The following is a 13,177-nucleotide window of genomic DNA, read 5'->3' as shown; positions in this document are numbered from 1 at the left end:
AAAAGCTGACTGAGCAGTGTGCCTTTATTATCAATAAAGGTATATTAGCATCACATCTTCTACATCTATAGACACCTCCCCATCCCACAAATGAAGTAAGGGACCCTCACCTGTGGAAGATATTGTCCCTTAACAGGCTTAAATTTATGCTTTCATCTTCCAAATTCTATTGCATCTTTCTAAGTAGTTGTTTTCACAATAATGGCAAACAATTTCAGATCATCTTAAATTTCCCATTAAGGGAAAGTTATCAAAGAAGCCTTCTGTTTCTTATCTTTTCTTTAGGTTTAAATCTCTTTGTTAACTAAAGCATTTGGGATTTACACTCTCCTCAGTGTATGTATCTTACTTTATAGCAAAACATTCTCATCTAGTTTTCACTTTTGCAACAAACATTCAGTACCTTTGTACACTGGTTAATGAACATTAGTCACCATTAGTGACTAGCATTAGCCAGCATTAGTTACTAATATTCATAATTACATATTTTAGCGAGAGAATTTCCAAGGTAACTGTTGTTTGAACAAAACTATTTTAAAGTTCTCAGTTAACCCTGGTTTCTCAAATTTAAACTTCACTTTTTACAAGTGAAATTTCTACAGCTCAGTGCAAAGCAGACTACAGAACTGTAAAGGAAGGTTCATCACTCATAAATTCAGTATGTGTGAAAAGTGGAGGGAGTGGAAGGAAACTATGTGGAAATAAAAACAATTTTCAAATTATGAAAATAGATTTAGTTTACTAGAATAACCGAGATCAGCACTACCAATTTTGTGATCATGGCTGATACTGCCACTAGAGCGAGGTATCTGTGTTTACTATCTGTTTACTGATTTTACCTATAGAAATAGAGATTTTTCATTAGATTTCAGATTAATTTCCACAGCAACTGCAAGATTAGCGAGATGATGATGTACTGACATTTGAAATGCACGAAATAATTCTATTATTTTTTAGATTTATTTATTAAATAGGGAAATATTTCACAGACCTAAAGGAGCTCTTCCCCCTCAAATATCTCTGCATACTTAGCCCACCAACAAACCATTTAAAGGTGAACTTTCAAAGCTTTTTAATTTGAGGTGTGGGGGTTTTTTTAAACTCTGAAAATTAACTGCTTAGTATCTTAGTCTTGTGAAAAATCTTACTAGTCTCAGTGGGACTCTCTGCATGTTAATATCTTGATAAGTTGGTGCCTTTTCAAAAAGTGCTAAAACATGAGCTGGTCTGAGAATTCTCTTCCTGGCGTTTTGCATTTTACTGTGTCTCACTACCGCGTGGTTTAGGTGCGTGGTGCACAGCACGTGGTAAAAGGTAGGTGTTGAACACAGGATAAACCCCAGAGGCCTGTTCCTTTCCTCTGGTTGTTTTTAGTAGTGTAACTCATGCGACACTGACCTGAATCATTCAGCTTTCATCTGGTGGCAAACAAATGTAATGAGCCTTACAGTACCTGAAGGGAGCCTACAAGAATAATGGAGAGACTTTTTACAAGGGCATGTAGTGAGAGGACAAGGGGAAAAGGTTTTGACTGAAAAACAGTAGGTTTAGATTAGATATTGGGAAAAAATTCTTTACTGTGAGGGTGGTGAGGCACTGGAACAGGTTGCCCAGAGAAAGTGTGGATGCCCCAACGCTGGAAGTGTTCAAGGCCAGATTGGATGGGACTTTGAGCAACCTGGTCTAATGGAAGGTATCCGTGCCTATGGCAAGGGGTTGGAACTAAGTGATCTTTAAGGTCCCTTCCAACCTTGACCATTCCATGATTCTGTGATGACTATTTGTTGATCAAGTCTATTTTTGTGTGGTCTTCATTAGTTGCAGTGGTTTTAGGGCTGCCAGTTCACAGAGAAAACTGGAGCCACCAGGTTTATCAGACTCCTACTCTAGAGAGGTGCCTGCAATTTCTGGGGGATCAGAATAACAGAGAATGGAGTGTGGACCAGCCAGGATCAATCTATTGGAGAGCACTGCTAGAATACAGATACTGGAAATGCATGGATCAAGATCTACCTCCAAAGCAGATCTGCCAAGCAAAGATATAGGTGCTGGGGCAGGGAATTAAGTTTGATGGGATCAGTTCTTGCAGCATATGGTTTCTGAGGCAGTCCACTATAACCCTGCATTAGATTTGGCAATAGAATCTGAGATCAGATGTTGCGTTAAAAAATTCCACACAGGATGAAACAACTTCTTTTTCTTCTTCTTTTTCCTTCTTCTTTTTCTTCCCCTCTAGGAAATCTCTGGCAGTATTTGCTCAATAGCACATCTGCAAGTACCACAGATCAAGATATCACTAGGGTGCTGGAATTTGTGGGTGGCTTCAGCACATTCTTTCTGCATGACAGGATGGCTCTGGAAGATGATCAGGGCTCACGTGTCCTGTCTTTGGGATATGTTCTTTTTTATACTTTGAGCTGACCACAAGTTCATCGTATGGAATCCAGAAAAATTGCAAAAATCATAAATTGTGTCAGGTGCCAGTACTTTGTAATCTTAGAGTGTAATCTTTTACAGGAACAACTACTCGAAGATTAATGAAATTGATATTAAATATTGCAGTTGGACAGAAGAGATTCCATGTTAAATATTTTCAAGTCTCTCAATTATTTGAAAATTATTCAGTTCTGAGAGAGGTTTTGGTATTTTTTTCCCCCAGTAATTTTCAACTGCAAAATTAGGGTTAGGCAATCACTTTTGTCTGTATCTGTTTGAGTACTCCATGTTTCACAACAATGTCTGAACTGGTTTGCTGATTCAGCAGGACTTCATAGTTACTTTTGAGAAACTGCCTAAGGCTTTATGAAATTTGGAGCCAGATGATGGGAAAAGAGCATAAGATAAAGACTGCAGTGTAAGCCTACATGTAATTAGAAAAAAAAAATAAAATCAACAGCAGGAGAGATGCTACTGGAAAACTTGTGCTTATAGTTTTTGATCAACTTTAAATCCAAAAGAGATGAGACTTCATTAATTCCAGTGCTCATAGAAGTGTTACTTTTCAAAGCAAATGGGGTCTGCATTTAAGTTTTTGATTTACTCTAGAGAGTTCATGTTTAGTAGGAAACTTCCTTGAACTTTGGTCTGTATTACAGAGGAGATTTTCATGTAAATTGAATGAATTTTAAAATCAGAAAGTATAGGAGAAATAGAGCATTTAAAGTCTACTCTTTATTCAGCTTGCCTGCTATATGTTTACATTATGCTATTTCATGTTACATTGTTTACTTCACAGGATAATGGAATTTTTTTGGGAAAAACAAATATCTATCTATATGGAGTGATCTGATCTATAGATTAACTACTTTTTGATTCCTGATTATGATTTTAAAAGATAATGTAGGTAGAACTTGATGGTTATTGATCATAAGAGTCTTTTATACACCCCTTAGGACAAGGTTACATATAAACCCCCTAGGCTAGTTTATAAACATTGCAAAATATAGGGGCCACATAATCAACCCAAAGAAAGTATAGATATAACCTCAAAAATTTTTTGGTGTCAAAAGTTGCACACAAAATATTTTTATGTATGAAAATACTTATTAGACAAAATAACTTGGAGCAGTGGAATAATTGGCATGTATTCAAATTGTGGTTAATTGAATTCATCTGTGGCTTAGAGAGCCACATGGGGCAAAGATTCTGCACAGAAGAAGCAATTTTTATTAACAGGATATAATTTAGAATGAGAAAACATATACACTCTGCCTGAAACACAGTTAATAATTAATATGGAATAAATACATAGACATATACTGTTACCATATTTCTACCTGTCACTCTGTACGGTTTCGGCAACTCATTTGCATCCTAAGTAAGTATATTTATTCAGAGAGATGACACTGTAACACTACCTTCAAAAGTGGAAGACCTTTATGTCACAGCGTCGGAAATGAGTCATCCTTGTTTTTAAAATGGCAAAGTGAGATCAGAATGGTGATTTGATCTCATGCCTACTTGCATCTAAGAAGTTTGATTGTTTGTGAACTGACACTGTGCTGTTAAAAAGCTGATAACCATTTCCAAAATTGACTGGTGTTTCTGAGGCTGATCAGTTTTTCTGAACTGGATTAGAGAAAACTAAAACTTTTTAGGAAAGAATATTATTTCTATTTTGTATTCTAGTGATCTATATAATTTATTACTTGGTGTCTCAAATACACTACTAATATTGAAATGTATGTATTGTTTGCCTCTAAAAAGCAAGCTATTTGTAGGATAAATTAAAAAAGAACATTTATCAGGATCCGTGAAGGGAATGGGTGACTGAAAGCCAACAGCACTGCATGGTCAATGACTCGCTGCATCACTTAAAGCAAGTTGAGTTAAACCTAATCTTGAAAACAGTTAAAACAATTTTGGATAAGAAATTCTGTTAATCAAGATCTCAAAATATGCTTCTGTTGGTACAAAGCCTAACTTTTGTCTTAGCTGAGGAAGGGTATAAACAGATTTTTACATCTAGCTCTTTTGGGGACAGTGCTTTAACATGCCCACAACTCATGGCTTCAATGAAACTGAAAAGTATTCCTTAAATACTCACTTGACTCAAGGCTCAAAACTCCAAATCTCTTGTGAGGATTTCTCGCTATTTCAGCTGAACCCTGAACCAGAAAAGTGGCAATAACAGCACTACGGAATGTGTGCTGTGTGCTGGTTCTTTGCTTTCACTGTGAGCTCTGCCTGAGCTGAAATGGGACTACAGGACTGGTTCCTGAGGGTAGGCAGCTCCTGGCTGAACTAGGACTCTAGTTGGTAGGGTTTTTTCTGTTATTTGGGTTTTGTAAATTTTTATCCTCCTCTTTCTACCAGTTTGATCACTGAACAAACCTGCTGCACAGATCTCTCTAAGACAGATTTTGTGCACGAGTATAAAATTGTGATAAAAGGAGACCTCATTTTTCTTGTCTGGCTTTCAGTTAGCAGCCATATATAAGATAAAGACCCCTGAGAAATCACAGAGGTGGGAATAGGCTGTCCAACTGCAAGAATGCTTTTTAGTTTTATTGGGTTTGGCATATTTCTGTCATACTAATTTTATAAGCCACAGTGTTATTTAATATTATTGAATTGTAGGGCTAGACTTCATACTTCTTTCTCTTTTTAACAACAGGTGGTAACAATATTGGCAAACATGTCTGTGTTGGACCAGTGTGCTTCAGAAATCATTCAAGGAAATGGTATGTATTTTAGCTGAATTATTTTTTTTATTTATTTCAGGAGAATGTGGGTAGATGGGAAAGTTAAGTAAAGGAGAAAGGCTTCACTAATAAAACTTCATTTTGCATCTTATCTCTTGCACATTGCTGCAGGGTGCAAAATGAGTCCTGGAGATGGTTCTTTGCAAATGATATAAATAAAATATAATAACACTGTTTTAGAAAACTTTGCATTTATGACCACATTGCTGTTGTTCCGTGTGTGGCTTACTCATAGATGCAAAGCAAAGTAGAAGAAAGAAGAAAAAAGTGTTTCAACAGCCTTTATTCTGGTAATTACATTGTGTAAGGTGGCAATTATTGCATGTTGAAAGACATCACCTGACACTGAGCCATGCATACCTGCATTTTGTGTCACTTTTTTTCACAGGAATTAAGAGGCATTATAAATTTTGAAGTTTCATGTTTTTTATTACCATACAGCAGTTGCCAGGTTTCTTTTCCCCTTATATCTTTAAATATCATATTATGCAAAATTCATTATGTTTAAAAAACCCTGGGTGTTATATAGACCCATCAGAAGTCTTAGAAGTTACTAAATCTGTGAATAAGGATAAATGCCTTATTAATAAATCTACCAGCAAATTCATGGCCAAGCAATATAGTAAGACAACTTTTTTTTGGGGGGGGAGAGATATTGAATTACAGTGAAGCTTCCCATATATTGCTTTTTCTGTCCTAGGAATATCCCCTCCTTACTTTTAAAATTAACATTTATGTAGGAATGGTTTTAGCTTGGATCCATTTGCATCTCAGACATGTCTGATTGTAGGTGGGAGAAGGTATTTCAGAAATTATATCCATAGAAGCAGGTCCTCAAAGAGAACTGGCCAATTCCAATGTAATATTGGATTTAGATGTTTCTTGCATTTTAATAGAAAATTTGGGCTCTCTGAATACAAATATGACTGGCAAGGATCAGGTACTATGCAATCTATGTGTGCCCAGAGATAAGTGTGCATTTGATGTCCTTGCAGAGGTAGAGAGGTGTCACAGTTTCAGAACAAATGACAATGTGGAGGTTGAATGAATCTGGATACTGAAGCAATTTAATCACAGATACATGCAATTTTACAAATAATGTGTAAAATTTCTGTGTCCCATGTAGAAGACAATGCAGTGAAGGGGAGAAGCAAGGCAGGTTAGCATGATCATTTCTCACGTGACCTCCTTGTTTCATGGGGAGGATGGGGCAATCCCAGAGAGAGGTTGGTCAGGTCCATTTGGTGGTTCCTGCCATGCTCCTGGTCCAAGCTTGTTGTGTTCCTGGAACTTGGAGAGGCGCTTCTGGACTTCTTGATGCAGACATATGTGGCTTCCCCTACCCAGAGTATTTTCTAGAAACTCTTGGGAAGACCCTGACATTTCCCAGGACCCAGGTGTCTGTAATTATAGGTTTGAGTAGAGAAAACCATTTTGGTGATTTGTCTGTTTGTCTTGGGCTGATCTTCTGTTGTCAACACTTACAGTCCAGATATGCCCTGGAAGTTTTTGCACTCGTTTATGAGTAACAGATTGGTTTTGTAGTTTGGCTATCTATTTCCTTGAGCACATCAAAACCTCTTCTGTTATTTGGGACAGGTGTTTGATCGTATTTCATCTGCTTCTACTTCAGCAGAAACTTGATTGAAGTTCATGAAATTATACTAAGAGCTATGCCAACTAAGCCTAACTCATGCCAGATACTAGAGTGGGTGGACATGTACATGCAGATTGTCAAGGACAATGAGACAATGTTTGTGTATACATTCCATAACGGAAGTTCACAAGAAGAATTTTCCCACTGGCTTTTGAGAAGGGTTGGCATTCAGCTTGTGTGTAAAGGTATCTTGTGTCTGCCCAATGTTGTAATACTCAGATGCTGGTCAAAGGCCAGATTCACAAACCAAGAAGGGGTTTTGAATGCTAGAGAGTTTAGATACTTTCTTAAAGTATTCTCTGAGGTTTTAAGTATGTCAGTTGATTATTATCTAGATGTATGATTTTGATACTAATTCTCTGAATTATTTATGCAAATGTTGTAACAGTTAAAATCCTCTTATGCTACCTGAAGTAATCTGAATGCCTAATAGCGTATGGAGTCTAATAGCACATAATTGTCTTTACACTTAAAATAATCTAGAAAATAGAAATCAGTACAGTCTCAAGTGTTTTTGTGGAACTACAATAAGAATATAAACTCCTATAGGAAATAATAAGTTAATGAAGTCATTTCAACATGGAAAACATTATCTCTTTTAAAATAGAGTCAGTCACACATTAAGCTTCAAGAGACAGAATCTCATAGTTCCTTCGCTGAAGTATTCCCCATTCTAAAGTACACTCAAACAGTTTGAGAAGGAAACTTTTAAAAGCTTATTTAAAAATACATAAACTGAAAAAAAATTTAATTCAGAGTGAAACTTCATGTAGAGATCTGAAATACGTCACTACAGGTTTTAGATAGTGATTACCTTCAGGTTAGTTTGGAAGAGAAATAAAGAAATGTAATTAATTTGACTGAAATAAATTCATGAAAACTAAAATACCAGCTTGTAGGGGAGTTAAAAGGTTGGAGAAGGGAAGAGATAGTGCATTTTCTAGTTCCAGAAGTTCTGTAGCTTCCCAGTGAAGACAAACTTATGCACAGATCAGAAGTGCCTGAATGCTGATGTCCAAATTGCTGTCCACATTTGTGCATTCTTCATGACTTATTTGGGCAAGTCATTGGTCTGTATTTACCTTGCTTGCTTTTTCTCTTTATTTTTTTTGCACCAAGTTTTTTTTTTTTTTTTTGGAGAGAGGATAACAACGGCTCTTTACATTCTTTTAGGTATTCAACTTTTAATGGAAATGCTCTTTGAAAAATCATCTTCAGGAAGTTCAGCAGAAGTTGCTGCTTGTGAGCGAGTCCAACAGAAATCTGCAGTAACACTGGCACGACTCAGCCGGGATCCTGAAGTGGCAGATGCAGCTGTAAAACTCAGCTGTAAGGATGTGTCTCTAGTTTAATATCGGACTGAAAAAGAGGGAGGAACTGCCAGTCATGGAGAAACTCTTTTAAATTTGTAGCCTCACTTGGTATACTTTATGGAATATATTCCCTGTAGAGTCTGTCCAGAGAATGACTGAGGAGGTTGAGCTAAATGAACCTTTGGCTCATTTCCCAGAGGAACCTGAGGTGCAGTATCCACTCAACATGGAGCTGTGTCTTACTGTGCCAACTGGCACTGCTGCCTCCTCCATTCCTTTACGTAAACCCTTGTGTAGGATCTGTCAGTGGAATGAATCCAATGCGAGGGAGCAGGTTCTTTGAGTTGGAGTTTTTTAAGGGTATAGGGGAGGACTGATACAGAAGAAATGGAGGTCACAATTTCTGCTCTGAAAGAGCAATAGCAAATAAATGCAATTTATTTGTTTATGCTTTACAACTATTAATTATGACTGCTCTGATCTGCATAGCTCCATGAAAAATCCCTCAAGTATTTGCGTATCATCTTTACATTAGAGATCATGTCTACTAAGAAAGATAAATATTACACATCTCAAAATAAGAAGTTGTTTCTCTAAATTATTTCTCCTGACACTCTTTTGTGCACTCAGGTATTCCTCGCCTAATTAAACTTTGCAGATCACCAACCGAAAGAAATAACAGCGATTCTGTTCTAGTGGCATGTCTGGTATGTACATTTTAGTCTTTCTTTCAAGCTTATAATGCAAAACTAAGAAAAAAACCCATCCCTTTAGATTTCAAAATGCATAAGTATTGCAGGAATGTTTTAAATTCACGTCAGGGTCTCCTGCTTTTCCCCTTAAGCATAATCATGTACACTGTCAATTATTTATCTTCTGATTGAAGATTTAAGCACATAAGGAAAAATGGCTTCATCTTCACATTATTGAGCACCAAAAAATTTCACTGGAACACTTCAGAATTTAATTTCTGAATTCCATTCTCTGATGAAATTACCCTTGAGTTAAGGGATAGCAGCCCTTTATCTGCAAACACATATATGTATAGAAATATTTATGTAAAGTGTCCAAAAAGAGGAAAAGATATTACTTGCTTTCATTACGGTCCATTTTTTTTTTCTATTTGAGTCTCCAAGAAAATATAGTGCCCAACCAAGGACAGGGCAACAGAAAGTTAACACTTTCTCTACTCAGGAGAAAGATCCCAGCTGCTGGCCCTGCACTGCATGGACTGTGAGCTCCCAATGACTGTCAGAGTTGAGTGATTTCACCCAGCATTTTGTGAAAGTGCTCTGGGCACACAAGTGACCTAGGGTTAGGACATAGGTTTTGAGAAATGAAGACTGCAGAATATTGTTTGACAATGCTTTATAGTATTAATGTTATTTTAAGTGTGAAACTTGGTTACTGCAGCTTGTTCGTTTAAGCAGGACTCATTCAGGATGAAAAAAGTATGAATGTGAGCACAAGAAATGCAGAGGTTATCCTTCATACACGCTGAGAAGGCTTATTAGTCTTGTATGGCTAAAGCAGAGACCACAGAGAGATGGCAGCAAACCAGCTATGATTTTTTCTGTCTCACGGAAGTTGCTGCTGCACATTCCTTGAATTCATGTCTATTGTTTGAGACATTACCTGCCTGTCTCAGCAACTCTGCTTCTCTGGATATTTTAGTAACTGCCTGAAGACATTTTCTAATAAACATGTGGCAAAAATATTGTCCTGGAGACATAAGCTGCTTCAAGGTCTGATAGGTATTGTCCGTGAAATTTGAGGGATTGTACTGTTTGGTATTTTTAGCATGGTTGTTTATTTTTTATATATTTTGAAGCAGGCGATAAACTCTTGTGTTAGTGCTTCACTGACAAACAACACAGAGAGGGTAAGCTGATCCCACTTTATCACACTTTAGCTATCACACTTTATCAATAGAAGACAATTTTTTTCTTGAGGAAAGCCAGCCTGCTTTCCAGTTGCATCTGTCACATCAAGTTGCTAGAAGGTATGTAGTTGTTGTGTATTTTTCTCCAGTGAGAAAATCAAATAACTCCTTAGAAGGGAAGAGTTTATGAAGACAATAGTAACATCAATGCAATTTTTATTGTACGGCCTCATAATCAGAACAAATGTCAGTTTTATTTGTTCCTAAATGGTTTGAAACGTACTGCTTCTTTCTGCACTAGTACCTAGAAGATTTCTATGGCAGGCATTGCATAAAACTTCGGTAGCAGATATTTTCTGACTCAGATGACTTATAGTTCTCATAAATAAGACAAAAGGTGAGAGGAGAGTAGAGATACAAAGAGGCAGCATGAGATGTGCAGCAGATCAGAGATAGGTTTACAATCAAAGTCCTCTGATTCTCACCTCTGTGTTCTTTAACACCACACTGTCCCTGTTACTCAGGCCTAAAAGTAATGTGTCCCAAAGGAATTGTTGTTTATTAGCTGCATTTGGGGGAGATCCATTTGACAGATGAAGACGGTAACAAGAGATTAGCCAGGTAGGAGAATTCAACCTGCACAGTTCAGTTCTGAGTCGTGGCTATTATTTTGAGATAGTTACAATGGATTCCTGTAATGAAGACTTTGTCAAACCTACCTGCATTACAACTGTGCTGTTTTGTTTTTCCAGGCAGCCTTACGAAGACTAGCAGTTATGAGTCCTGAAGGACTTGAAGATTCAGATTTTCAGCAGCTAGTAAAGCCCAGACTTGTGGACTCTTTTCTGTTATGCACTAATATGGAAGAGAGCTTTGTATAAATGTGAGCCAAAAATGATAATCAACATGATAAGTATACAGTAAGATAATACATGTACAATTTTATTTTTTTTTTTAGTCCTATTGTTATTTATGACTTATTTATTCTAAACCCACGAACATGCATTTTGTAAGAGAAAAGGAACAGAATGAGCAGACTTGTTTCAGTGATTTGCAAAGACAATTTTTTATTTTATTTTCCTGCCAAGACACATCAACAGACCTTATCATTGCCATCTAACAAAATGTTGGTTTTTTTAATATAGTTAAATCAAGGTAATGAAGCCAAGAATTTCTTGCTATGATGTTAAATGCTTCTAATAATGTTTTATCTCTGATATTTTTCTATGGTTAGGACATTTTGCTGATTTTTTTTAATAAATGCTTTAGCCTCATGCATTTGCTGTTTTAGAAAAAAAGTAATCCTAAAAACTGCAAGTATGTACTTTGAAATGAAAGGGATGTTAGAGTCTAAGTCCAGTTCTTAACTGTTGTTGTTTTTAATAGAATTATGAAATATGTGACTGAGAGGAAAACTTCCAGAAAATTTCCAAATACTGGCTTTGAATGATGTTAGAGGACATTCTTACATTGTATAAAGATATGCTCCTCTAGAGAATACACACTTGCAGAAAACTATTTATATTTACTGAAATTTTTGAAAGAAATTGATAAAATTCTAGAAAAATCTCTGATGTATGTTTTATTTCATAATGTGAGATTATCCCCCTAAGATTTAAAATCGTTACATACTGATAATTTTCTCTCTTTTCCAAGCCTTAGAGGAACTGGAGGTGCTTATGTCTAGACATGTTTTTAATATTCATGCTGCTACTACATTTGTGAAAAGTTGTGCATGCATATGTTAAATAATGAGAACAGATAATTGTAACTTGAATTTCCATTTTTCTGTTTTTCTAACTAGTCCTCTATTTCTAAAATGAAATGGGACTTTGAGGATATTTTGGAATTGAGAAGATTTTACCAATGGATAACAACTTAAAGAATAGACTTGATTTTAAAATAGATTTTTTTCATGAACATTCTTCTAAGTTTTTGCTTTTTCTTTTCATTGAGAAACAAAATATATTTAAAATTATTCAAAGAGCAATATCTTCAGAGTGTTTTTCCCCTTAACTTCTCACAAAACACTCTGTAGATTATAAAAGTATATATAATTTTTTTCTTGATGGTTTGCAACTATTGCTTTGGATCATTTTGTGATCAGCAACTTTAGAGTAGTAGGACTTCTGCCAAAAAAGTAAGCACATTTCTTCCTTACTGTACTTAGTAGATATGTTAAGCAGCTTAATTAATTAATGTTTATTTAGTATTATGTGGCATTTAGATGAGAGGCACCAGGAAATTGAGAAGTTGTGACTGTCTTCCACATGTTCTGTGTCTGAAAAATCTGTCCTGGTTCGAGTAGTGATACATGGTGGCTACTTTTCTCTTCCCTTGAGTACGTGGGTTAAGAAGTCTCTGCCTTAATATTTCTTTCTTGTGAGCTCTTCATTTAATAAGCTCTATCTTGACTGAATTTTAAACCATTAGAAAACCTACAATGACCTCTGTCAAAAGCAACTACTCAAAGAGAAGTGTTGAATCAGATGTTTCACAGATGTAATTTTCTAGTAAATGCAGAGATGAATTCTGCTTTGTTTTCTTACTTTGAGACAGCTCCTTAAATTTCCAAGGTTGTTAAAGTGTATAGTACTGTACAGCTTTAAAGATATTATATTACCAATGGACTTTAACACTTTCCTCACTAAGCAGAAATAAACCATGGATGCTTTAAATGTTAAAATCAACGTTCTTGTTATAAAAAGTGAACTTATAAATTACACTAAAAAAACCACTTAAAATAAGGTCCTGTTGCACTGTTTGGATAGCCTGGCAATCCCTGACAGAATACAACACATCAAATTCTGTTGTGAATGAACCTCATTCTGTCAACTGGAACTAACTCTAAAGATATCAGCATGTAGATGGAGTAGGGTTTATCCCATAACAGGTGAAGTTGAAATCTCATTTAAAAAAATTTCCACAAATGCAAAGTGAACTGAAGGAGCTATTAAGAAAATACCACTGTGACTCATAATGCTTTAATGCCATTTCTAACAGGTCAATCAAATATTCAGTGAGCAGGTCAGTAGAAATTAATTTGCTCTCAAATACAGTAATGTGGATCCACATCAATTGAATTTATTACAGATACTCTCAATCTGTAACTATGTAGCCC

At 36.0% G+C, this 13,177-nt stretch overlaps 1 protein-coding gene across 1 annotated transcript in view; it reads left to right on the top strand.

Moving 5' to 3' along the window:
* The window catches only part of INSC (INSC spindle orientation adaptor protein), a 138,117-nt gene extending 126,176 nt beyond the window's left edge, over window positions 1-11,941 (top strand). The window contains exons 10-13 of the mRNA XM_039382470.1: window positions 5,117-5,183; window positions 8,035-8,190; window positions 8,805-8,881; window positions 10,809-11,941. Of these exons, the coding sequence (XP_039238404.1) occupies window positions 5,117-5,183; window positions 8,035-8,190; window positions 8,805-8,881; window positions 10,809-10,937 (429 nt within the window). The 3' untranslated portion in view covers window positions 10,938-11,941. The remainder of the gene's footprint in view (window positions 1-5,116; window positions 5,184-8,034; window positions 8,191-8,804; window positions 8,882-10,808) is intronic.
* Window positions 11,942-13,177: the final 1,236 nt, after the last annotated feature.

Source organism: Pipra filicauda, unplaced genomic scaffold (assembly GCF_003945595.2).
Source record: "Pipra filicauda isolate LSUMZ 115617 unplaced genomic scaffold, ASM394559v2 scaffold26_size5592650_pilon, whole genome shotgun sequence".
NCBI lineage: Eukaryota > Metazoa > Chordata > Aves > Passeriformes > Pipridae > Pipra > Pipra filicauda.
The sequence above is the reverse complement of the archived record's forward strand: the minus strand, read 5'-3'. Positions and strand labels throughout refer to the sequence as shown.